Source organism: Crocuta crocuta, unplaced genomic scaffold (assembly GCF_008692635.1).
Source record: "Crocuta crocuta isolate KB4526 unplaced genomic scaffold, BGI_CrCroc_1.0 scaffold564, whole genome shotgun sequence".
NCBI lineage: Eukaryota > Metazoa > Chordata > Mammalia > Carnivora > Hyaenidae > Crocuta > Crocuta crocuta.
Genome location: NW_027533010.1, coordinates 676,143 through 704,047, shown reverse-complemented (window position 1 = coordinate 704,047; position 27,905 = coordinate 676,143). Strand labels below are relative to the sequence as shown.

Here is a 27,905-nt window from a genome sequence, read left to right as displayed (position 1 = left end):
AAGTGACCTCCTCCATGCCCCTCACCCCCCCTACCCCTCTCCCCCACCCCCATCAGCCCTCAGTTTGTTCTCAGCATTTTTACAGCAGCAGACCAAAGACAACAAAAGCTTTTCAGGGTGAAATTCATGTAATCGCTAGAAATCAAAAGGCTTCAGGATATAACTTTGCTTTAACTCATTTCTCACCTACTTAGCCAGTGACCCTGCTGCAGAGGATCAATGTGAAACCAAAGGAGCACTCTATCCCACCCCCCTCCCCCGGCTCTTGCAGTGGGCTAGGACACTTCCCTACTTTGGTGGGCAGAAATTCTACGAAGAAAACCCCACAGAGCTCCACTGAGGAAACAGAAAACCTGGCGTGTAATTTCAACAAACAGAGAAAATATATTTGATGTAATTAGCCATAACTCTGAACCGCCGCTAACTCAGAGTCGCATGGGTTACTAATTAGCCAAGGTAATGACATGACTCGCACAGTCCAGACATACAATTGAAACTCTAAGGAGCCAGTTGTATTTTTATTTGTGCCACTTGTCACCATTTTATCTGTATCTCTTAATGGGATATAAGCGCCACTAGAACAGTGACTTTGTCCGTTTTCTTTTCTGCTTTATCTCCAGCACCTTGAATTGTTCCTGGCCCAAAGAGACAGCCCATAAATATTTCCTGAATCAGTGAATGAATATCGCTTCACTGCTTAAAACTTTTCCATTGCATGCAAGACAAAGTTTAAACCCTCATCTTGGCTTACAACACCCTTCCTCTTTGACCTTTCTTCCTCTCAGTTTTCATTTCTGGCCACTTGGCATCTTGCCTTCTATGCTCTGGCCATTTGAAGTTCTTTCACTTTGGCATAGCACACTTTTTCAAGAATGTAGGCCATCATAATGTTGTTTCTGCCTGAAAAAACGATTCTTCCTATTATTTGCCTTACCCGCATCTTCTCATCCTTCAGGCCTTCCCTTAGAGGTTTGGTATTTGTGCCTATTTCCTCATGGTTCCTCCATCTCTAGGCCATTCCTGTTGAACTGTGTCCTATATACCCGTTAGAGTCACACAGGAGAGAAGAGCTGTCCCGGATGGATGGCAAACGTAGCCCAAAGTCCCCTGAGTCACGTTGCTTATGTCACTGGGCACAGGGCAGCTGATACGAGGGGAAAATGGTGCCTTCACTCTCCACTGTTGTTACTAAAGAACATAGGCACCTTTGCCTCCTCCCTGACTCGCCCTTACCCCTTCACCACATGGGTGCTCAAAAAATGTTTTACTGATAAAGAATTGCAACTTAAGATGCTGCTGACGTGGGCAATTGGAGGAGGTGGCAACAGAGAGCAGGACTGCACAGGAAGAGGGAAAGGCCCTTGATAATCCTTCCTGGCCTATACCGCCTTCAAGACAGTGCTAAGTAAGTGTTCTTTTATCGTCCCTCACACGGACCTGAATATCCCCTTAAGAAAATAGAGCTAATACTTCGCCTTCCAAAATGCTCTCTTTTTTCTTTTCATCTCTGCTTCGTTTAATATTGACTTATGTTGCTCATTCTCACCACCTGGCTACATCAGGAAGAATGGATTGCTCTTAATCTGGCTCTTGGGCAGAGAATTATATCTATAAATATTTCAGCAACATCAGTTAAGATATGAGATTTTCGAGGGAATGTCTGAGTCTCTATTGCGGCCACCTCTAAATTCTGTAATGCCTCTGTGAAATCTGTAGTCCTGTGATTTAAATTTATCAAGAAGAATGGCAGCACTCCGGGCCTTCTCAACGAAGTGTGTTGTTTCAGGGGCAGAATCAGATTTTAAGACTTTTGCCTTGAATTGCAGCAGTAGGCTCTATATTGTAAAAATGCTTCCTCCCACCTCCAGGCCATCCCATGCACATATGATGTGGAGATTTTCCTTGGATTTTACATACCCACTTGTATCTAATTTTCTTTTGTTTGTTCGCTTCTTTCTTTTATTATTATTATTATTATTATTATTATTATTTTATTTTATTTTTTGCAGGAGTTAAGCACAGAATCAACACATCCAGATTTCCGCATTTGGCTCACGAGTTACCCGTCACCAACCTTCCCCGTGTCCGTACTGCAGAATGGGGTGAAAATGACCAATGAGGCACCGAAAGGTTTACGGGCTAATATCGTTCGATCGTACCTCATGGACCCGATCTCTGACCCCGAGTTTTTTGGCAGCTGCAAAAAGCCTGTTAGTAATGGCTAAGTCTTGTTACCTCAGCCCTGTGAAGCATTTCAAGTGGTCCCCGGTGATCTCGAATGTGTGTGGCTGAGTAAAACTACAAATTAAATAGGCCTCCTGCCCTGCAGTGCGGTTGGTTTTGATTACTGATTATTGACTGTGCTGAAGTCAATTGTATTAATATTTTATTTTAATTTTACCACCAGCCTCATTTGTGCTCAGCTGAGATCTTCTGGGGTGTCATTAATAATGTAGCTTTCTATTTAGAAAGTCAGCTGTAAGCCATTCCCACTACAAATCTGCAAGGTTGGAGAATCTTGTTTCAGGATATTAACTGAGCCCTTTGCTATTTGGAGCCATATCTTTAAATTAAAACATAAAAATATTTCCTCCATATAACTATAATGAGAACCAAAATTATTTTACTCCTTGATTGATGGGACTCATAAGGGTCTTTTTCAGCGTCACGAGGCAAGCAGGGAAACCACCCACTGCTTTCATGATTAGAATTCTGCGTGTGAATGTCTGTGACCTAAAATTGTTTCACAGCGTTTTGCCATAATTAAAAATGGAAGAGTTTCTTTTTAAGAGGGGTTATGAACCTTGGTAAGTTTCTGCCATTACACAGCTCCCGCTTTTGGTATCGGAATATGTTTTAAGTACACATCAAAAGATAACATTAAAAATAAAGAAGGACTTTCATTAAACAAAAATCTTGGGTACTAACAGAAAGCAAGCACCTATGTTTGACACTAAGTCAGACCTTATCCTGCACTTCTAAGACCTGCTGTCTGAGTAGCTTTTGCATTGATTAGGCCCCGAGGAGAGCAGGTTGCTTCCAGCTAGGTGGTGAGGGCATGTCTGCATGGGAGAGGCTGGACAGAAGAAGCCCTTGTGCAAAATTTCACTCCCTTTCTTCTAGATCCAAAGGTCTCTCCAGAGGAAGTCATGCATACTGGAAGTCTAGGTGTTCATGAAACGCAGTCCAAACCAAAAGCCAAATCTCCTCAAGTGCCAAAAGAGTACATCATAATTTTTTGCTTTAACTCTTTATTTGAAAATAATTTTAAACTTACAGAAAAGTGGCAAGTATAAAAATAGCACAAAGAACACCCCTATGCCCTTAACCCATACTCATCTCCTGTTAATATATAGCTTTTGTGCATAAGTTAGATATGTCACAACCCTTACCCCTAAGTAAATAGTTTGATGTATATTTCTTAAGAATAGAGAAATTATCTTACCCTAATATCATTACTAGTTTAATGGATTTAGCAAGGATATACTATTTTATCTAATTTACTGTTTGTATCCCAAAATTTGTCTGTTGATTCAATCATGTCCCTTAGAGCATCTTCCCTGTTTACTACAGATTGGTCTCAGGTTAGAATTACATTTAGTCGCCACATCTCTTTGCCTCCTTTTACCTGGAACGTTGGCCTAGCCTTTGTCTTTGATGACACTGACATTGCTGAAGAGTTCATCTCCTCCTTTCTAATGGAACATTTCTCATTTGGGGCTTGTCTGATATTTACTCATTATTAGATTCAAGTTATGCATTTTTAGCCCAAACACCATATTAGTGAAATTGTGTCCTCAGAGTATCTCACTGGGAGGCCCACGATACCCATTTATCCCTCACTGTTGGTATGAATTTTGATCACCCAGACACAGTGTTGTCTGATTTCTTCAACGTGTAATTACTGCCTTACCCCTTGCAACTAATCGTCAGTTTGGGAGACATTTCAGGGCCGTGCCCAAATCCTGTGTCTCAGCAACATCCAGCCCTCGCCCACATTTAGTAGCCGCTGATGTATCTTGCCTGATCCAGTTACTTCCTGTAATCATTCCGACTCCAGCACCCCCTCCATATTTGACCCCTGCCTCTCTAGTCTCCACAACAGCTCTCCCATCTCCCCCTTTACTTACGTGTTGTTGGGATAGACTCGTGAATTCCTTGGTTTATCTTTCCCCCATTGGTTAACAATGTTACTATCCTTAAGTCTTTCGCTCAAATTGTCCCAGGTTTGGTCAGCGGGAGCGCCTTCAAGCTGGCTCCTCTGTGCTCGTTCTAGTTCCCATCATTTATTATTATTGTTGTTGTTATTGCTGTTGTTATTATTATGACCTAGCCCTCTTACTTTCTGGCATTAGATGCTGCAGGCTTACCTGTTACTCAACCCTGGAACCAGCCATTTTTCTGTGTAGTCCTGGTTCTAGGGACCTAGAGCTGGGTGCTGCTGCCTTGTTTTTGGTTCTTGGTCCTTTCAGGGGAGAAAACTTAGAAATCTATGCATGTACTCTCACACCCATACACATATATACAAGTACATATATACACATATACGTGCATCCAGATAAGTACATGCATACATACGTATTCATTCACATAATCTAGAAGTAATGAGTTTGGAATGTATGTACAACTTCAGTCCATCTACCCAGGGTTCTTGCTTACTTTCCCTCATTCCATATGTGTATGTCACCTCTTCTGTGCTGAGCACCTGGCTCCCACGTTATTAACACACTTACCAATTTGCTCTGCTCTGTAATGGATCTAAAATAGTTCCAGAATTCACACAGCATGTGTCACTTTGTTTTTTCCCACCTCTCTGATTAAACTGATGCTACTTTGGTCTTGTCTGTACTCCTTCTTTCAGTTTATTCCACAAGGGAAACTTCCACCTGCCCTTGGACAAAACTTTGGGCAGCACCATAGCTTTTCTGATTATTGTCAGGTGATGAAATGGCCTACAGTCATTTTAACTTGCAAAGCCAGCCTCGGTTTAGAAATCAGAAAGTGCAATATAATATGTTAATCATGACTTAGCGTTTATTTAAAATACAGGCTTCAACCCTCCAGAAACTTACTTAGGACCTGTAATCAGTGCGGTTCATGCCATTGGTGAAGAGAATGGAGTTGGTATCTTTCTTGTTGTAATGATGGCTGCTGACCCCGATCACTCAGTTTGGAGTGTGTACAGCCGCAAGGCAGGGCAGAGTGGAAGTTCTGGTCCTGGGCCACTATTGCTTGGAGCTCTCTGGGCGTGGCAGGGGGTTAAAGCTGATTTTTTCTCTTGTGAATCTTTTCATGGGTTCTCCTTGGACTTCCCTTGTGGACTCCTCTGACTGTGACTCCATCCATCAGCTGACTGCCCATGCGCCCCCTCAGCTGTTGGGTCTCGTCATTCACTTCATACAGGCTCTTACTGTTGGGATTTCCTCACCCTGTAACACAGGTCGTCTTGAGCAAGAAAGGCTTAAAATGACCCCTGGCTGGCATTCTTAATCCAGCTCCCCATCACTTCCATTGGTATCTAGGCTGGGTTGGCCCACCTTTGGAAGTGGGGCTCTGATTTCCCTCTCCTGATCCACTACCCTGTGGCCACGGACCTTTCTGCTCTTTCTGGCATTAGTTGTGCACTTTTCCACTCTGCCCCAGCTGCAGAGAACGTGCATCAGCTCTCTGAGCAACCCTGTTAATTCCTTCTCACTAGCTTGGACCAAGAAGATAGCCCCGTGCTCCTTTCTCCCTTGGGGGTGGGGGCAAGAAGACTCCCAGCACAGCAGCTGCTCTTTCCAAGGAAATCGTCACAAATTCTCTCTCAAGCTCTATTTTGATCATTTTATAACATTCTCATGGAGGCTGCATCACACATTCTGATTTCTGAGTCAAGGCTGGCTTTGCCATTGAAAGTAACTGTAAGACTTCTTATTACCTCAGAGTAATTGGAAAAGTCATGAAGTTGTCCAAAGTTTCAATCCAGAAGTCCTTCTTATAGAGCTGCTTAACTGGCTTGAAACATCTTCTTTGAAATTTCTCCATGGTGGTCTTGGATCACACATTAGAATTCATTCATTGCCTTCTGATGCTTCACCTGGAATGTCCAAAATCCTATAAGGTTACACTAAATAGACAAGCTTCTATGCTCCCTAAAACCTGGTGTTCGTAGCCGTGTGTGCCAAATGGACGTGTGTACAAATGAGCATATTTTTGCCTAAATAGCCTATGGCAGTTAATTCTGTTTTAGTGTACTTTGGGATGGATATATTTATAAACAAAGAAAATTACTTTTATTTTAACATACAGTAAGTATAATGCAATGTTGGGGGGAAATGATGTGGCACCGTTTCTTCTCATTACAGGAAGAATTCAAGAAATTACTTTATGGCCTCTGCTTCTTTCATGCTTTGGTACAAGAGAGACGGAAATTTGGACCCCTGGGGTGGAATATTCCTTACGAGTTCAACGAGACTGACCTAAGAATTAGTGTACAGCAACTCCACATGTTCCTGAACCAGTATGAGGTATCATAAAAATCACAGCAAGAATGTTACCTATTTTGCTCTTTATCATGTTGTAAGTGTTTGTAATATTAAGCAGGGAATTCTGATTAATTTATACTCTTATAAAATGAATAGCAAACTAATTCCCAACCACTCATTAGGTAGTTCTTTGTTATAACAGGATTTCATAATCGCTATAGTAGGTAGTTAGGACATTTGGTATGTCTAGTAGGAACCTATATTTTATCATTTATTTTCGACATGTAAACACCTGTAGGAATCTGAGAAGTGATTGCGTTATTTTGCAAAGGATTTGAGAAGACCATAAATCAATCAAGCTCCAGAATGAAAATACACATGAATTTCCTTCTGTTCTGGAGCATGACTTTATTTTTAGGGAAATTTTAGTGTGCTATTATTGTAGAATTTGAGTCATTTGTCAGGAGAAAACAAATTCTTTAGGCCATTTATGTTTACCTGAGGTGTAGATTTTGAGAAGCCAAACAGCTTAATGTCATGTCAACCACATTTCAGCCCCTATGGTTCTCTCTTTGTCTCTTTGTCTGTCTGCCTGTCTCTCTCCCTCTTTCACACACACACACACACACACACACACACACACATACACACTACCCATTTTCTCTTTTTACTACTTGTCTATCAGTTGGATTTTTAACATTTGTAACTCTGAAGCATTGCTTGATCAACCAATCCAAGTGTCCTGCAAGATAGGAAGCTTTTTGAGGTGAATCCCTCCAAGTTTTGTTAAAAGTTTGTTCAAAATTAGTTGGAAATTTTTAAATCAATCAATCTCAAAGTATCCAAAAAACTGAATTTTTGAAACTTTTGGTAACTTGGGATTCTTTTTTTAAGGACCTACAAACAGGAAGGTATTGAATTCTATCTCTACAAAAGCAAAACACAAATATCAAGAGCTCACACAACATATCTAAACTTACATGAAGGATCTTTGATCTGATCTGTGTTTCACTGGACAGATTCCTATTCTGTAATCAAATGAGTTGAGAGGCCTTTGACTTTGCAGCATTTAAAATTGGTAAAGCATTTAAAAAGAAGCATAAATCTGATGAATTCTTGTAGGAATATTTGTATACAAAAAGATATTAAGAATGGAGATCAAAATGTAATGATACAGTGCCTGCAGAAGTACTTGAACTAAGATAATTATACTTTTCATTACAAAAAATAGAAAGGAGGGGGCTCTATCTAGTTCATTTAGCAATTTGTTCAAGCACCTATAGAGTATATTCTAATTTAAAATAGTATAGTCGGTAGTGAAGAGTCCATTGAAAATGGCAGCAATTTAAAATTTAGTAACGCTATAATGAAGCTCTGTAGAATATTATAGACGATAATATTTAAAGATTAAAAACACTGAGACCATATTGAAAACTACATTCTTTGGGAAACTCTCAGAGATATTATCTGAAACAGATATATCTAAGAAGTTAAAGTATGTGACTATATAGCAAGAATAGAATATTCTGCATATACTCTCTTAGAATAATCATAAAATGTTTTGATTATTTTAAGAGATAATCTTACTTTGAAAACAATGTTTGAGTAGAACTACATAGAGGTCTACCAGTATATTGAAATAGATTTGTCAACATACCATTTTTAAATTATATAATATTAATTCTCTAATGCCCATGATCACTCTCAAAGTGTTCCAGTTGGACAGTAGTCTATTTGGTCACCCTCACTATTTAAAGATGGAGACCTAAACGAGGAGGTAAGCAACTCTGCTGGCTGTGATTGTGTCCCTACAGAGGACGAGGTAGCCAGGACTGAACGCAGAGAGGTTTTCAGTATGAAGGAACAATAAAAGATTCTAAAAAGGGGTAAATAAGTGAAAAGGTTTGGTTAATGGTAAGGGGTTTGGAGCATACTTACATGGCATGCTAATGGATTTGGGGGTTATTCTATTGTTACTGGTGTGCTTTTAGGAGAATATTTGAATTTTAGAAAATCACTTACCTGGGGCTACCAGAAACCAGAAAAGGCAGAGAAGGAACCTCTTAGAAGCTTTGAAGGAGCGTGACCTTGCCGACCCCTTGATTTCAAACTGCTAACCTCCAGAACTATCACACAATAAATTTCTTTTATTTTAAGCCAACTATCAGCAGCCCCAGGAAACTAATACAGGAGACCATCATGATAACCCAGACAAGAAATGATAAGAGTTTAAATTAAAGCATTTGAACTAAGATGAGGAACATGGTAGAGATACAGTAGATATGTAGGGAAAAGGATTGAAATGACTTAGATACTAAATGGTAAAGGGAGAAGAAGTCCCAGTTGATGTTAGTTTTCTAATCTGGATAGGTGGAAGGTACCATTCGTTGATCCAGACAGGGAGTACTCCCAGGAGTTAACAGGTTTACAGCAGGTGGATTAGTGGAATGGGGATGGGGGAGGGGTAATTATTTCATCTCTCTATACATGTATACATCTGGGAAGTATATCTGCTAAGCTCTTGGCATACAGATATAAAGCCCAAGAGAAGAAAGTGAACAAAATCCAGAGATTTGTGAATTGTTAAAGTGTTAAGAGAAACCTGAGAATGTCTGAGATTTAAAAGGGAGGTCTTGTAGCCTAAGAAAAGATCTAAGGACTGTTGGTTATTACCCAAAATCAATGGTTGGAGAGAAAGCAGATCAAGGTGCAGATCAAGGTGTAGGGAAAACTTTGGAAATGCAACACAATGAGGAATGGTTATCGTATGGAATACTGTTTCCCTTCCCCATTTTCTATTCTCTGGCTGCAGCAAAATAGTGGAACCAACTCCCACCCAACCTCAAGCTAGAAATCTGGGAGTCATTGACACTCAGTTGTTCCTTATCCCTCCCCAACCATGCCCTACCTCCCTCCGCACCCCTCCTTTTTGCTGTATCTCATGCCCTTTACAGTAGACCCCTCTTATCCATGGTTTTTGCATTCCTCAGTTTTAGTCACCTGCAGCCTAGTGCAGTCTGGAAGCAGCTGATCCTCTTCTGACATATTATCAGAAGGTCAGTGGTAGCCTAATGCTATCACAATGCCTACATCATGCAGCCTACTTTATCTTATCACATAAGCATTGAACCATCATTACAAGAGGAAGGGTTAATACCACATTCATTTGACTTTTATCACAGTATATTCTAATTGTTCTATTTCATTATTAGTTATTATGAGCTATTGTTGTTAGTCTCTTACTGTGCCTAATTTATATATTAAACTTTGTCATAGGCATGTATATATAAGACAAAACAGCATATATAGGCAAAAAACAGCTCTCTCTTGTTTTAGGCATCCACTGGGGACCTGAGGACACATCTTCCAAGGATAAGGTCGGGGGGAGCTGTTGTACCACATGCCCACAGTCTACTTGCTTTTCTCTCCGTGTCAAGTGCTCGTTCACATCTCTGAGCCTTGGCATACATTTTGCTTCTACTCTGAATACGCTTTCCTAGGCTCAATCTTTGTTTACTTTTGGGGATATATCTTGAATAACCATCTCAGACTCAGGAGCCAAGTGTGCCTCCCCATTGGCACATTTCTACATGCCATTTCGGCTGAGAGTCACTTTGTCCAGCATTGTGTTGAGAATCCTTATCATTGTAGGTGAACACATATAAAAGCAAGAGATGATTCCAGATTTTTTGGGTCCTTCCTGATCTGCTATCCTGTCCCTGACATGCTCTAGCTTAGAAGCCAGAAACATGGGTACTGACACCCCATTTTGCTCTGGTAGCCTTGACAGAGCTGGTGATACATGTAGGACACTGCGAACTACAAACTTTTGCTCAGAAGGGGAAAAGTTCTGTCAGATTATAAGCCCCTAGACTATCTGGTGACTTTGATATGTGTACTCTTGTATCCTTAGTGCCTAAATATGTATATGTGATAGGTGAGTCAGTGTGTGTTTTTCATGAATGAATCACGATGAGTGGAAAGATCTTCAAGCTCTCAAGAAGAATGGCAACACTACTACAGGTAGAAATTTAGCACTGTAATTGCAGCATTTAAAATGAATAGGCCAGGGTGCCTGGGTGGCTCAGTCAGTCAGGTGTCCGGCTCTTGGTTTTGGCTCAGGTCACGATCTCACGGTTTCATGAGTTCAAGCCCACATCAGCTTCTGTGCTGGAGGCACAGAGCCTGCTTGGAATTCTCTCTCTCTGTCTCTCTCTCTCTCTCTCCCTCTCTCTCTGTCCCTTCCCCACTCATGCTGTCTCTCTCTCAAAAGTAAATAAACGTTAAAAAAATTTTTTTAAATAAATAGGAAATGAGAGAAGTATTCAATAAATTATGATGGAATAATTGATTATTTGCTATTAGGAAAAAATTAAGTTAGATTATTTATACTATATAATTCCTGCTGGATTAAAGAAAGGAAAAAGAAAAACTTAAACTGTAAAAGAAAATGAAACTATAAAAGATACATGTAGTCTACTTGGCAGATGGTCAACTACTTAGTTTTTCATGATTTGGTAGGGGTGTGTGTGTGTGTCTGTGTGTGTGTGTAAGGTCTACCCCTCCCTCCTACCCTACTTTCACCCCCAAAGGAACCAATTTCCCAGTTTAGGGCAAATCTACACAGAAGTTTTCCTATATACATATAGGTACATATATACATAAGCACAACATATGCGTAGTAGTTTTTTTCTCAAAAATATAATATTTGCATAATCATTTTTAGCTTGCTTTTTTCATTCTGCAAATATTGTGGACAACTTCCAAAGTAGATAGAGATATTTGTATGTTTTTTTAAGTTTATTTTATTTATTTTGAGAGAAATAGAGATCACAAGTAGGGGACGGACAGAGAGAGGGAGGAAGGGAGGGAGAGAATCCCCAGAAGGCTCTGCACTGTCAGTGCAAAGCGTGATGTGGGGCTTGAACTCGCAAACTGCTAGATCATGACCTGAGCCAAAGTCGGCCCTTAACTGACTGAGCCACTCAGGTGCCCCGAATGAGATCTTTGTTTAATGCCTGCTTACACATTCTTTAAACAACATTGCCTTTGTTGACTAGATCTTAAAAGTTCTCATCCCAAGAACAAAATTTGTAATCATGTGTAACGACAAGTTAAATAGACATTGTGGTGATCATTTCACAATATATACAAATATCAAATCTTTATACACTTCAAATTAATACAATGTTATATATCAATTCTATTGCAGTAAAAAATAAAAAACACTCAAAAACTACAGTGTCTGGCTGGCTCAGTTGGTACAGCATGTGGCTCTTGTTCTTGGGGTAGTAAGTTCAAACCCCTTGTTGGGTGTAGAGATTGTTTAAAAATTAAAAAAAAATTTTTAAAAGAATCTAAAAACAATGTTATTGTCTAATGTTAACTTTTTCTCCTAAATGATAATGCTCAGTTTTGTTGAGGGCAGTGAGAAATAGAATTCCCTATATTGCTGGTGCTTGTGTAAGATTTATGCTGGTGAGAAAAGAAATTGCCAAGGTGAACAATCAGTACTTTTGCATTCATAAACGTTTTTACATTCTTCATACCAGAGAATATAATGAAAAAGTAAAGTGAAAAGAAAAAATATTTCCACAAATTTGATTAACATGCACAACTTATAAAACAGCTTATACAAATAAAATAAAGCTATTAAAACTTTAATTGAAAAAATGGGTAGAAGGCTAGTTGACAGAACAAATGTTACTAAACAGAAAAAAATGATGAATTTCACTGGTATTCTGGAAATGCAAATTAACACAATATTAATTATCTTTGGGCAACCATTAGCAAAAATTTAAAAACTGATTCCTATGACTGCTACAGTCTTTCAGAAAAGCAGTTTGGTGACATTAAACAGTTGCCTTCATCAACTCCCTACCTTTGATATAGTAATTTCCTTTTCCGGAATCTAGATTAAAGAATCATTAGAAATTTTAAGAAATGTATATTTAAGAAAACAGAAAATTAGGAGTAACTGATGCGTTCAATATAAAGATAGTTATTAAGATATTTTTAAAAAGTACTTCATGAAATGGTAAAAAGTATCTCATAATAGGAGATTTAGTGAAAAATTACATGCAAAATTGTTTCTACGGTGATTCCAATTGTCAAAGTATGCAGGGATCTAAAAATGTGGTGAAGGAAATGAACACTGATCATCTCTGAATTATATTGGATTTGTTTTGAATGTCACTCAGCAATGCTAGGTTTTCAGGGATAGGATTATGGTCTCATTTTGTGTCTGGCACATAGTAGGTGGTCCATTAGTGTTGGTTGAGTGTGTGCACTAGTTAATAGATTAATTCTGTTCTCTGTGTTGACTGAATGAAAATGACAAACCACACAAGGAAACAAAGATCCTGGAGGAAATTGCAACAATTAGCAGAGAAGTATATAAAGGGAAATTGTGTGTAATACAAATTATTTGTAAGCAGTTTTATTTAATAACACGTGCAAGCAGGAAACACAGCATAATGTGCTGCTGATAACTCTTAGCTGCCTGAGGGACTTGAACTCTCAATTCTAGGAGCTGCCTTACGAGGCTCTGCGGTACATGACCGGGGAGTGCAATTACGGAGGCAGGGTAACCGACGACTGGGACCGGCGCACACTGCGGAGCATTCTAAACAAATTCTTCTGCACAGAATTGGTTCAAAATCCAGACTATAAGTTCGACTCAAGCGGCATCTATTTTGTCCCTCCTTCTGGTGACGTAAGTATGACCTTCAAGAAAACTAAAAGCTGGGGCACCTGGGTGGCTCAGTCGGCTGAGCGGCCAACTTTGGCTCCGGTTGCGATCTACGGGTTTGCAGGTTCAAGCCCTCCATCAGGCTTGCTGAGGTCAGCATGAGGCCCATGTTGGATCTTCTGTTCCTCTCGCGCTGCCCCTCCCCTGCTGGCCCCCTCTCAAAAAAAAAAAAACATTTTTTTAAAGAAGCAAAATATGAATTTCCTGTTGCAAAATGGTGATTTTATTTTCCCCCAGAGGCCTTGTTTTTTTAGTTAACTATTATGTGTGTTGTTTTCAGTCTTACAAACAGAACAAGCCCCATGCACAGGTGCAGTTAGTGGTTTCCTGTTGGCTCTTTGTGAGGAGTAACAGAAAAACCACTCACCTGAGACTAGCTTCTTCAGTGACCTGAAATTCCATTGTCATGAATTCAGTCCTTTGGGTAGAAAGATATTGTCCCCAATTAAAATGGAAATACGCATGAGAAGGGTTATAAAATGACATCAACAATAGTAGTTAATATTTAGAGCATGCTTAATTATTTACAATGCAGGACAGGTATTTATCTCACTAGAGCATCAAATTAGCATTGCTATTATTATTCTGTCCTTTTTACAAGGTCAGTGACTCGCCAGAGGCCACACAGGTAGAAAGTGGAAGAGAGTTAGAACCAGCTGCTGCAAGAGTCCATTTCCTTCCTTCTGCTATTTTTTCCAAGCCTGCCTAGTGGAAGATGTGGTATCTGCCCTCAGATTATCACACGGTGATAGACTAGAAGTGATAGAGTCCCTAGACTTCTAGGGACTGCCAGAACAATTGAATTGGTTCTCATTTTATTCCTAAAAGTCAAAATGATACATATTGAAAACTAAACATATGATCACATCCAACAGAGGTACATACCACAACCCTATCGTCCATTCAGATTAATGCTAGCCGAGAGCGGATGTCAATAGGGATGAAGAGAAAATCAGTCCCAGAGCCTAGGTCACTAAGTGAGTGGAGCAAGTCAACATGGGTATCAAGATCTCCAGTGATGAATTGTCAAGTGAGAAAAAGGCAAGATGAAGTCAGGTATATGCAAGGTGACCCATTTCAAACAACCATCAGTGACCAGTCCCCCGCCCACACCCACCATGTATGTATATGAGTGTTTGTATGGTTATATGAGCATGAAGAAAGGTATGCAATTTTGACAGAAGTCCCTGTAGATAAAATATGTGTATATACAGAAAATGATGTGTTAATGACGATTATGTCATATAATAAAAAAATCAGGTAGTTTTTACTTTTCTGGATTACATGGATTTTTCACAAGAGTAAACAGAAAAATCAGAGTAATGAGGAAAAATTATTGCAATAAATTCAGAACGATCATCAGCAAACGTGGCACAGCAAAATTTCTCCAGAAGTTTTCTAAATGAGATGGTTTAGATATGCCTCTCTCCATTTTGAAATCCATTCCAATTGTAAAGAATGTTTTCCTTTTTTCCCTAAATGTGTCCTTTAAAAAAAAAAAAACTTTGCCTCAGGTTGAAAGAAAATGAAAGCACTCGGTGTCCAGCTTCACAGGCTTATCCACTCAATAACTTGAGTATTGAAAATTATCTCTTTTCAGTGAGAAATTTCTACAGGATAATTGATTTCTAACCTCCTGACTCTTGGTTTTTCATCTTTGCAGCACAAAAGCTACATCGAATACACAAAGACTCTGCCGCTGAACCCTGCACCAGAAATCTTTGGGATGAATGCCAATGCAGATATCACTAAAGATCAATCAGAAACCCAACTGCTGTTTGATAACATTCTTCTCACACAGGTATGTGATCAGTACAGGAACTGGCTTCTGAGGCTGAAGGGGATGCTGGCCAAGCAGCATGTGCCCTCTGTTAAAGTGGAGAACCATTTTAAGGAAAAGAAAAAAATCCCTATGTTCCTTAAATATGAACTTAAACAGTAAGTACATGGATCAGGTTGTGTTTTGTTTTCTTTTATTTTCCATCCATGTTTGATTTGGAAAGAATGTCTGCGTACCAGTCAGCTGCTAGGAGTTTTCATTTTGCCTTTCTGGCACAAATCATGTCCAAGTGCATTATATCCTATGTCCCTTTTTAATTCCTTTAAAGTGGAGTAATATCAAAGATGCTTGGGGAGCAGTTTGATGCCAGAAGCCATCTAGAATTTTGCGTGTTTTCTGATCTCTTACTAAATCAACAGCAGCTTTTAAAATGGCTTATCTTTTCCAAATATTCCAGAACATTTAGCCCGGTTTACATAGAAACAGTTTCCTTTACATCAACATTTTATCAGATTAAATAACATTTATTTATTTATTTTTAAATTTATTTATTTTTTTTACATTTATTTATTTTTGAAAGACAGAGAGAGACGGAGCACAAGTGGGTGAGGGGCAGAGAGAGAAGGAGACACAGAATCCAAAGCAGGCTCCAGGCTCCGAGCTGTCAGCACAGAGCCTGATGAGGGTCAAACCCACAAACGGTGAGATCATGACTTGAGCCGAAGTCAGGCGCTTAACCACTGTGCCACCCAGGTGCCCCAGTTTCTTAAGTTTATTTATTTTGAGAGAGCATGTCCACATGTGGGAGCAAAGGAGAAGCAGAGAGAGACGGAGAGAGAGAATCCCAAGCAGGCTCCACGCTTAGGCTCAATCTCACAGCCGTGAGATCGTGACCTGAGCTGACATCAAGAGTCCAGTGCTTAACTGATGGAGCCACCAAAGCACCCCTACATTATATTTAAAGAATACAATTGCGGCGCACCTGGGTGGCTCAGTCAGTTAAGCGACCACCTTCAGCTCAGGTCATGATCTTACGGTTCGTGAGTTCGAGCTCCACATCAGGCTCTCCGCTGTCAGTACAGAGCCTACTTCAGATCTTCTCTCCCCCTCTCTCTCTGACCCTCCTCCATTGGCGCTCTCTCTCTCTAACATAAACATAAAAAGGAATTATACGCTACTGTTAAAAAAAGAATGAAGAATGGAATTGCAATAGAAAGTATAAAATGTATAAAAGGGTTGAAGAGAAAAATACAGCTGACACCTTGCAGACATGGAACTCCATTTGCGAGAGCATAAATCTAAGGGCACATCAGAGAGTAATCTAAGGCATTAGAATTCAGCATGCCATGGGCACGAGTGTATATTTGAATGAAAAGTATTTAATCTTGCTCTTCTACTAACACATCTTCTCTTGTATTTTTGCCCTTTAGAAGATGTGCTCAGTTGTTTATTTTTGAAAGTAAATAAGTTCAAATGACAAGAGTTCCCTTAATGATTGAGTAAGATACTAATAAGAATGCTTATTCTGTCAAGTGAATTGTCAGCCTAACTGAATTCTAGCTGATCTTTTTTACTTTTATAGAATCCTAGAGTAATGACAGTAATAGTTAATATACAAAGTACTGACTGTATGCTAACGCTGTTCGAAGTGCTTCATGTGTAACAGTGTAACGCATACAGCAATCTTTTGAAGTGAGGGCTACCTATTCCCACTTGGCAGATATAGAATGATTAAGTAGCTTGCTTAAGGTCAGCCAGTACAATTTCAATCCAGGAATCAAAGCCAAGCACTCTGACTCCCACCAGTTTGGCCCCAGAATCTGTGTTCTGAATCACAGAGCTTTCTTCTTTCCAGATCCTAAAGATGGGCTAGGACCTACAAGGGCAGATGACAAGAGATGCTGGGGAAAACAAAACAAAAACAAAAACAAAAACTAGAAGAAACAGATTGGGAGGATAAAATGGTGGGCCATCCTTGATGCAAAAGTCCGTGGAACTCCTTGCTCTGCTCTACTGTAAGATGGCATTTGCTAATAAGCAAAACGGACAAAGACCATTTTTATGCCCATTTTTACATGTTAATACCAGTAAAGGTCAGTCACTGCCTGAGCACAAAAGAATATGTACAGACATGGATAAGTAGGTCTTTAGGAATATTAGACACATGTGTACCCAGTAGTCTGAAAACGGGGCATTTATAGTGTCTTTTGGCTTTATTTAAAGTTGATGGGATGTGCCATATTACAGAAAACATAAAACAGTGGGTTCGTTCCAACAGAAAATGACTCAGAATCAAACAAATAAGTTTAAATACACATGGGGTACCTTCTCAGTATGTAATTAAACAGCCTCTTTCACTCCCCTCAGACTCAAATTGGCAAGTACGATTCTAATAATGGGCAGGTAAGTGGTCCGGTGACCCTACGTTGGTTGTGACCACAGTTCCGAGGCAAAGAGACCAGAACAGCAGAGTTGGGAGAGCAAGTTAACAATGACAAAACTTTTGCATTATGTATTTAAAACATCTTTAAAAATTAGAACAGCAAAGAAATTAGAACAAGAAATACTGGAGTTGGGAATGGTTACTTTCGCAGAGCTCTGTTGCTTATGCTTAAGTGTCAGTAAAGAAACCAGGAAATCCCGAATCTGAAAATAGGACTACACACAATTTCCTAGGGCTGGAAAAATATGAGAGCTATTCATTTATCTTCTAATTGTGCTTGTTTTCTCTCAGCGTGCATGTGCGCGCACGCACACACACACACACACGCACATTTATTCTGAGGATTAAAATTATTTTTCGAGAAAATATAGATTCATTTACACCCTGCCACCATGAACATAAAAAATAAAAATTGAAATGAAATTCCCCTTTTCTTCCAGTGCGAATTAGTAAAGTCTGCCTTTCTCCATAACTCTTCTAACTGCTTAGAGAAGACGAGCCTATTTTCTTTGCTCTCCTGGTTCAAGGACAAAACTCTGTCTCTGCTTTTGGCAACCCGTAGGCACCAGAGTTATTGGCACATATATTTTGTGGCAAGCTTTCTCAAAGCAAGATCAGACTTCCTTCTTCAGGGTTTGGACGTCGCTTGTCCCTCCACCCCCCCACCAATATAAATGCTCTGTCTCCCTCGACCCACGGCATCCACTCCTCCCCCTCGACCCAGACGGCACAGCGCACAGCATATTTGCTTCCTCCAGATGCTCTTTGGCCTGTAAACACTGTCCATTGCTCTCTTTTCCCTCCTCCCTGACAATGGTTTTCTCCTGAGACTCCACCCTCACGCCTGTTTCCACCCCTTGAATAAATCTTGTGTGGAGAAGAATCGTCGGTAGAATACAGTGGTACTCATTCTTACAAAATTTTCCTGAGGGGTTTTCCTGTGCAGCAATTCCTGGACCTTTATGAGGACGTCTGACTTGTCGTTCGACTTCCTTACAGTCTCGTTCAGCAGATGCTGGCGCAAAATCATCAGATGAAGTAGTAAATGAGGTTGCTGGTGATATCTTGGGTAAACTTCCAAACAACTTTGATGTTGAGGCTGCAATGAGGAGATACCCGACCACTTACACTCAGAGCATGAACACCGTGCTTGCCCAAGAGATGGGGCGGTTCAATAAGCTGTTGCAGACCATAAGGGAATCCTGCACTAACATTCAAAAAGCAATCAAGGTAAGGGAACATATACCCCCCCCCAAAATCACTGCGACAAACTTAGCATTTATTTTACTCAGCAAATATTTATTGGGGAGAGATTAATATGCAAGCACCGTTCTTCATTCTGGGAATAGAAACAAAATCCTTGCCCTTGAAGGACAGATAGAATTCTGGGGGTGACAGTTAATAAGTGGGTAATTAAGCATGGAGTTTGTTAGATAGGATACGTGCTAAGAAAACGTGTTAAGGAGTAAGAAAGACAAAGCCGTTGCTTTCATAAAGCATAAGTTTTTAAGAGGGAGACAAAAATTTAAAAACAAATCTGTAATTTCATTAAGTGGTTGGTTCCATGGAAAACAATAAAGGATAAGAGAATAGAGAGTGATGGGTGGGAAACTCTTTCAGTCATTTTGAGTCAGGCTCCTCTGGGGAGCTCACCCTTGAGCAGAGGCCTGAACTTAAGGGCAAACCACAGAACATTTGGGCAGAGGACACAGCAAGTGCAAAGGCCATGAGAACAAGCTTGGCATGGCTGGGGAACAAGGTAGGGAAGGCTGTGTGGCTAGAGTACAGGGAGTATGAGGGAAATGGTAGCACAGAGAGAGGAAGCCACAGACTCATGCTGGCCTTGTCGGCCATGGTTAAGATGATGAATTTTATTCTAAAGTGTAAAAGTAAGGGGAGGTCTTCAGAGGGCTTTAAGTAATGAATTGAAATGATCTCTTTTCCATGTTTAAAAGTTCACTCCGACCACTGCAGGAAGGACTGGAGGGGAACAAGAATGCATGCAGAGACCAATTATGCTACTGAACTAGTCCAACTGAGTTTGTTTCCAATCATAGCATTGGAGGAGGAGAAAAATGCTTGAATATGAGTTATTATTAAAAGAGGAGTCTACCAGACTGGCTGTAGTTAATCTGGCTGCGCTGTTGGGCTAAGAAGCATTCAGTATCATGTCTTTCTCCTTGATCTGGATCTTCCTCTCTCCTACCTGGGAGAGAAAGTCCTGGCCTAAGGCATTCTGGGAGAAAGGGGAAAGAGGCCTCAGGAATCTCAGCATTTCAGTGTACACCCATTCACTTATTTCCCAACTTCAGGATGGCAATGTGGGCCCAACTGAGCCTGGCATGCCTCCAGGCATTTCTTCGTCTGTCTTCCCTTGAATGAGCATTTCATTACCTGACTCATGATAGGCGATGTGCAGATTTGTGAAAGAAGTCCCAGGAATCTGTTTTTTAAGCCAGAGTTCAATAACCCTTTTCTTTTAGTACCACCTTCCACTCCTCACTGTCATGTAGGCCCATCAACACCAAAGTGTTTTGGGTATTCTGCAGCAACATCTAGTTGATTCTTAGTTTTCTCCTCTGCTAGTGTAAGATCGGGTCTTCTGACTTCTACATCATCTACCAACAGTCCATATGCTATCTAGCTCCCAAAATTGTGTTGTCATTTTGCCTTTCTGTTTTTTTTCTTCCCTTGTGGGCTTACACCCTTAAAAATTAAATCCTTTTAGTGTTGTTTTAGTGGGTTTGGGAAGGCGGCAAGTGAAATGTGGGTGTTGAACCCATTAAATTTACTCTAAAATCTTCTCCATTTGTTAATTGGGAGTAAAATTGCCAACTATATCAATTAGCCTTCACAGTTAGAATCCAGGATATTTTAACTTTTCCAAGTATTTCGTAAGATTTTTCTAATTTTATCTTAATCATTAGTCTTTTAAGAAGACAGGACAGAGATGTATTAGTTGTCCATTTAACATTTATTTTTGAGGGAGAGAGAAACAGAGCGTGAGGAGGGGAGGGGCAGAGAAGGAGACACAGAATCTGAAGCAGGCTCCAGACTCTGAGCTGTCAGCACAGAGCCCGACGCAGGGCTCAAATTTCCAAGCCGTGAGATCATGACCTGAACCAAAGTCAGACACTCAACTGGCCAAGCCACCCAGGTGCTCCTTAGTTGTCCATTTAATAGGGAAATAAACTAAGTCAAAGTTAGGCTCTGATTTAATAGCTAGTGAGTTGCTAAGTATTAAGACTTTCCAGGGTGGGCAAAAGAGTGAAGGAGTTCAAAAGGTACAAACTTTCAGTTATAAAAGTCATGGGTATGCGATGTACAGCATAATGACTATTAATGTGGTTAATACTGTATCGCAAATTTGAAAGTTGCTGAGAGTGAATCTTAAAAGTTCTCATCACAGGAAAAAATACTATATGATATTTAGATTTATTATGATCGTTTTGCAATGCATACAAACATTAAAATCATCATGTTGTTTGTATGAAACTAATACAGTTGACACTTGAACAACATGGGGGTTTAGGGGTGCTGACCCCCATGTGGTCGAAAATCTACATGTAACTCCTGACTTCTCAGAAACTTAATAGCCTACTGACGACTGGAAGCCTTAGCCATTGCATAAATAGTCAATTAACATACAATTATATATGTGTTTTATACTGTATTCTGACAATAACGCCTTTCTCTAAAATTTCTCAGTGTTTCTAGGCTAATTGGCTCATCTGTGAGTTTTTTCAAATTGTTACAAATCTCCAAAAGTTTTGCAATCATTTATTGAAAAAAATCCATGTGGACCCATGCAGTTCAAGCTCATGTTGTTCAAGGGCCAACTGTACCATGTTATATGTCAATTATACTTAGAGAAGAAAATTTGATTAAAATTAAAATTGTCAATGTTTTCGTAAGGAATAGATCAATGACTGCATGACTTACTGGCAGCAAAAGAACACATCCCTTCAGTTTTTGCTATGTGACTCAGCCTTAACTAATCACAATTGTAAACAAAGGATAATTATGTAAAAGGTATTAAAGAGGAGATTGTCCAAAAGCAATACTATCAATCATTTTAACCAAGCCTCAATGTGTTTCAGGGGCTTGTAGTAATGTCTACAGATCTTGAAGAAGTGGTTAGCAGTATTCTGAATGTCAAAATTCCAGGAATGTGGATGGGCAAATCATACCCAAGCCTTAAACCACTTGGGAGCTATGTGAATGACTTCCTTGCAAGATTAAGATTCTTGCAGGTGAGTTCATCTAAATGAGCCTACATGTTTCTTTTGATTTCATTTTCTCCATCAGGATGCCTAATGTGAGGAGTATTAATTACTCTAGTTTTTCTTTGCATCTCAGGCATTAATGACCACTACTCAGTATTGCATATAATTTATGTAACTGTTCCACTAAACTGTCAAAATACTAATGTTGGAAGCAGAATCTCTGAAAGCTACTTTAAGAGCAGGGGTTCATGTTCAGTGAACTTAGACATTCAAATCGGTGACACTTGAAGAGGGAAAACAACTGGCTGTGTTGGTTTTTCCATGAAATATTAAGCATTAAAATAGGTTCCTAGAACAGAGCACCTTTGAAAGCCAGACAAGCTACTAGCAAGAAGCCCGATCTCTTCTTTGTCCAGCATTCTTCCAGGTCATGAAATCACTAGACTGCTGGTTCAGCCCAAGACAGTAATCATTTTAATGGCAACTGCCTTGGAAACGTTGAGTGGGCTGAAGACTGCCTCCTAATTATCTGGTAATATTGGTGCTTAACTATGTTCTTATTAACATTTATATTCACTAGAAGTATTGATTAATTTCCTTGATACTGTACATAATGCATCAAAAACTGCCTATGAGGAAATTTCTGCAGGGATAAAATGACTACATTTCCCTTCCATAACACAGGCCTTCAGTTATACTAAAGTTGATACTAAAGCATTAAGATTATTCTTGAAAGATGAAGGCTCTACCTTGGACTCTTAACGGGGAAAAGTTCTTGGAATTATAGACTTCTATAACTTACTGTTAAAGTTAGTACTCAATTAGCTTATTAAGCTACCTAAAAAAGATATGATATAAACAGAGTATGTACATATCTTGACATTTATAAAAATCTTAAGCTCTCACTACCCTGTTTCTTTTGGAAGTTCCTTGTATTATAATGTTTCCATGTGTTGGACTTCATTGTATTTTGGTAAAGTAGGTGGGAAAACATCCAAAAGAATAGTCTACTGGACACTAATGACTAGAGGGGAAAAAAGATTACCAGATGTTACAGTGATCTCTTCTATTCAACTGTGTAACATGATATATGTGCAACAACATATATTAGATATTTGTTTTGACGTGGAGCTTTTTGGAGGGGATCACTGAGCATGTATTACTCACACTGTGATACTTTAGCTGGTGCAACGGATATGAAATTGAAGTCAGAACAAGCACTGAATATTAAGTATCTTTTTTATTCCTCAAGGTGTTCACTCATTTATTAATCCACCTAAAAGATAATAGGGGGAGCTTTGGGGAGCCAATTTTATTAAGCAGTGTTGTATTCCAAGTTGAAAGCCTCCAGCCTGAGAACACTTGTGCTTTGACACCATAGCAATGGTATGAGGTTGGCCCACCTCCAGTCTTCTGGCTTTCTGGCTTCTTCTTCACACAAGCCTTCCTGACCGGTGCCCAGCAGAACTATGCCAGGAAATACACCATCCCCATTGATCTTCTTGGGTTTGACTATGAAGTGATGGAAGACAAAGAGTACAAGCATGCTCCAGAAGATGGTAAGTGCAGTGACAGAATGAGTTGGTTTATATCTAGGTACTGAACAAAAGCATAAATTCTTGCTTACTTTGCTCAGCTTTTAACATTTTAATCATTGTGTATGTAACTTACTCTCAAATAGTTGAGGGAAAGAAATTCCTATCAACATACTTTACAATCTGTCATCTTAAAAACAAATCAACAGGGGCACTTGACTGGTTCAGCTGGAAGAGCGTGACTCTTGACCTTGGGGTCCTGAGTTCCAGGCCCATGTGGGGTGTAGAGATGATTGACAAATCCCGTGAAATGAAATTAGTCTTCATCTTAAACTCTTAATTTTTACTAGTTGACAACTTTCTAAGAGATCTCCTTCTCCCTTTGTTTCTCCTGATTTGCCTTTTCTCACTGGATTCATGTTTCTTTGCTAGCCTTTCCTCTAGCTAGAGTTTCCAAGGACTTAATCCTGGGACCGTTGCTCTTCTCATACTTTTATTCGTAACACACTCAGAATGGGCATATCATTGGATGCCTGCAGAGTATTTCACAACCATCTGCTTAGTTTACTGTTCCTTTAATTATATAAGCCTTTTAAAAAATACATTCTCTGTACACCTCACTATATTACATGTTGTAAAAGACGTCAATAAATAGACGTCTTAGTTCCCTCACCCTAATAAAAGTCAAAATGTAGATTAGCAATATACCATGAAGGATAATTTGGCTCAAACTAAGTACTTAGGAAGGGGGAAAAAAGGAGAGCTTAAACTGGGTAAAAGCAAATCAAAGGAAGGGTAAGGAGTTGCTCTGTATCTTTCTGATGGGTTCCAGAAACTGCTCAGCCCTTTACATTTAATCTTCACAATAGCCCTAGGCTATTAGTAGATATTACTATTATCCCCATTATACTTAGCTGAAACTATGGCTCAGGAAAGTTAAGTAACTTGCCCAAGGTCTCACAGACAGATAGCAATGGGCAGAGTTCAGCAAACCCCAGGCTGTATGACTCTTATGATTAACTAGCTGCTTTCTCTAAGGCCCTCTGAGTATTTTTATAGAAGTAAAAGTTTGCAATCATTGTATTTCACAAGGAAAGTTTCTTGAAAAAGCTATGATTGATTCCTAAGTATTTGATTCAGATGCAATTTTCCCCCCTAAATTCTCATCATTTGATAAAAGGCAGGGAAGATGGCATTTGGAATGAAGGCTAGGTGGTATTCGCATTGCTCAGAGTTAAAGGTTTTTGAATTCAGCTAAAGATCGGATCTCTAAAAGCATTGTCTGAAGTTTATAAACTAGTTAATATTTAAGATCAAACTACTGAATTGCGAATCATTATACACTGAAATTAGATATTTTACAAGGTAGTTGGTATTTCTTTATATAGATTTACTAACCCGCAACTGCTTTTATTAAAGACTAAATATATTAAAACCAAACCTTCTCTTGAAAACAGTGGAACAAGTATAAAGTACAACTTGAAGATCAATAAGGACTATTTCGTGTTCCAAGATCATGCAGTAAAGAATAGCCATCAGTTAAATAAACCATTTTACTGAATACTAAAGTAGCAGCCAAGGTTTAATTTATAATAGCTGGTAGATATTCACTAAATCATGAATTATATTATTCATGTGTATGTATTAACATATACACACATACATTTTCACCAATAAATAGATATCCACAATTTAGCCTTTTTGTCATTCCTGGCTTTTTTCTTCCAACTAATTATCAAAACAAAATGAGACTCCATGGAATGATTTGGAGCAGTAGACTTTTCCCAAGGAAATCTTTCTCATGGGATCCTCATGGGAGGAACCCAGATGCCGCTTGACAAAAGCTGGGGCTAGACTAATTTTTTCCCACAATTGATCTCTACCACTCCACCAGCCTTTCTTATTTATACACACTTTAGTGTGTGCCTGTCTCTGCATTCTGGGGCTCACAAAGAAGTGAGCCGATTTACCCAAGATTAAATTAAACATAATGAAAAAGGTCACTCTTAAAGTGACTCATAAAGTGGCCACACAGCCACTGTATATCCACAAAGTTTTGGAATCCTACTTTCCAGCTGTACTTGCCAAGATTCCTCTTCTTTGAATTACTACTCTAACTCTAATGAAGGGCATTAGACAACAGGAAAGGAAGCAGCAAATCGTGAAGAGAAGGGCTGAAGAAGCCAGACCTGACCTGTAGGATGATCACAACTCATGGTTGGCAAAAGGTGTGACTCGCAGGTAGGAGCGGCTGTGAACCAGGACCCGGTTAATACCCACCTATCCTTTTAGATCTTGTGTCTTCCATACGGCCTGTATTGACTCTGAGAAAACTGTGTTTGAATATCCCCATCACATTTCCTAGAAGATTGTTGCTGGGTTGGAGAAAATTTTATCCTTATTGCTACTTTTCTTAGATTTGGAATGAACTGTTGTACTCTGACATGATCTTTGCTTCCTAAGTGAGGAACAGATAATCTAATTGGTTAGAACCAGAGAATTACTAGGCTATGCTTACAAGTCAGTGGGACAGGGTATTAAATGGCTCTCTCAGACCCTGTTGGTAGTCTCCTCTATTTCCCTATTCCCATCTAGGAATTTTTTAAATGAGTATTTTTGATTTAGCTAAATCAGTCGTTTCTTTAAAAAAATTGTTTTTAAGGTTTATTTGAGAGAGAGAAAGACAGAGTGTGAGCAAGGGAAGGGCAGACAGAGGGGGAGATACAGAATCCAGGCTCCAGGCCCTGAACTGTCAGCACAGAGACCTACAGGGGACTCGAATTCACGAACCGCGAGATCATGACTTGAACTGAAGCTGAAGCTTAACCAACTGAGCCACCGAGGTCAGGTGCCCCTAATTCCAATCTAGTACTGTGGCTGTCCTGCCAGAATTCGATCTGGCTGGAAGATTAGTATACAGGATAGGCTTGCAGACTGACCTGTCTCTCCCTCAGGCAGGTCCACCCTCCGGGCTCAAGATGGATTTTGCAATTCAGGTTTACCAAGTAAAGCTTGAAAAGTTACTGGACAAGTACTTTGTCAGTGAATAAAGCTGACCTTTTATTCCAACCATTCTTTCCATCAGTTAAAACCTAGAGAGGAAAAAGTTTCTCCCCCAGTATCCATCACTGGATTATCCATATGTGGCTTTAAAAATTAAACTATAATTAAATTGAGAATTCAGTCCCTCAGTCACACTAGCCATGTTTCAAGTATTTACTAGCCAGTGGCTACCATACTGGAAAGCACAGATACAGAATACTTCTCTCATTACAAAACGTCCTACTGGACAACATGGTCCAGGAGGACTTTCTTATATACTATTTTACAAAGTGCTTTCACCAACAGTAGCTGATTTGATTCTAACAACTCTACAAGGTAGACAAAGTAGGCATTATTGTTTTATAAATGTTTTTCAGTTGTTTTCAGATGACTAAACAGGTCTAAGGTTAAATGAACTGCTCAAGGTCACACACAAAAATTAGGAATGAAGACCTAGGTTTCTGGATGCCATATTGCTTCTGTCCCATCCGTGCAACAATTACAATGAGTGTTTCCTTTTAGATATATCTATATTCGAGTCCTGAAGTTTTACACCAAAAGGACAGTCAGAGAACTGATCGGAGATTCAGGGAATTCCACAGCAGATGTGTATGTGTTCTTCCTCAGCAGTTAGTGTATGACATTACATTCTAGAGGGATATCCTCCATATGTTCTCTCATACAGACTAAGGAGAGATCCGGGAGTGAAAAAAAATTCTAGAAGGGAAAAAGAACTTTCATAGTATTAGACATCTGCACAAGAGTATTTTGCTCACATGCTGCCTAGAAGCCACTGGATCCCTACAATTATAGTAAGAACTTCTCTTGCAGATTTCATGGCCTCTAACATTATAATCATTGGCCAATTAAAAATGTAACTCTGATAGGGGCACCTGGTTGGTTCAGTTGGTTAAGTGTTGGACTGATTTTGACTGAGGTCACAGTTCGTGCATTCAAGCCCCATGTGGGGCTCTGTGTGGACAGTGCAGAGCCTGCTTAGGATTCTCTCTCTCCCTCTCTGCTCCTCCTCTGGCTTGTACTCTCTCTCAAAATAAACATTTATACACACACACACACATACACACACACACACACACACCCATTCACCCAAACTGAGAACTTCCCATAGACCAATTTAAAATTCCTTTTGTTTTAGGCAAACCATGAGAGACTCTTGAATGCCGAGAACAAACTGAGGGCTGAGGGAGGTGGGGGAGCGGGGAAGGGGGGAGATGGGCATGGAGGAGGTCACTTATTGGGATGAGCACTGAGTGTTATATGGAAACCAACTTGACAATAAACTATTTAAGAAATAAAATTTCTTTTGTTTCATCCTCCACATTTAATCTTAGTATTGAATTAACCAAAGTACAGATATTCTTAGAATATGTATGTTAAGACAAAGCACTTTATTGCTTTTACCTTAGAATAAGCCTTAGGATGCTGCCCTAGTACCATCTGCAGAGCACACAATGATAGGAATTTCAGATTCAGAACTTAATCAATATGCACATTTAAACAGTTGTATTAACTTGCTTCTTTTATATTTAGGTGTTTTCATTCATGGACTATTTCTGGATGGAGCTTCCTGGAATAGAAAGATCAAGAAACTTGCAGAATCCCATCCCAAAATTCTTTATGATACAGTGCCTGTGGTTAGT

At 39.5% G+C, this 27,905-nt stretch overlaps 1 protein-coding gene across 1 annotated transcript in view; it reads left to right on the top strand.

Annotated features, from left to right (window-relative positions):
- Positions 1–27,905, top strand: part of DNAH7 (dynein axonemal heavy chain 7) — a 245,938-nt gene that overhangs the window by 212,729 nt on the left and 5,304 nt on the right. The window contains exons 57-64 of the mRNA XM_077745812.1: positions 2,010–2,210; positions 6,348–6,509; positions 12,997–13,182; positions 14,882–15,019; positions 18,441–18,671; positions 21,542–21,694; positions 23,049–23,226; positions 27,796–27,899. Coding sequence (XP_077601938.1) covers positions 2,010–2,210; positions 6,348–6,509; positions 12,997–13,182; positions 14,882–15,019; positions 18,441–18,671; positions 21,542–21,694; positions 23,049–23,226; positions 27,796–27,899 — 1,353 coding nt within the window. The remainder of the gene's footprint in view (positions 1–2,009; positions 2,211–6,347; positions 6,510–12,996; positions 13,183–14,881; positions 15,020–18,440; positions 18,672–21,541; positions 21,695–23,048; positions 23,227–27,795; positions 27,900–27,905) is intronic.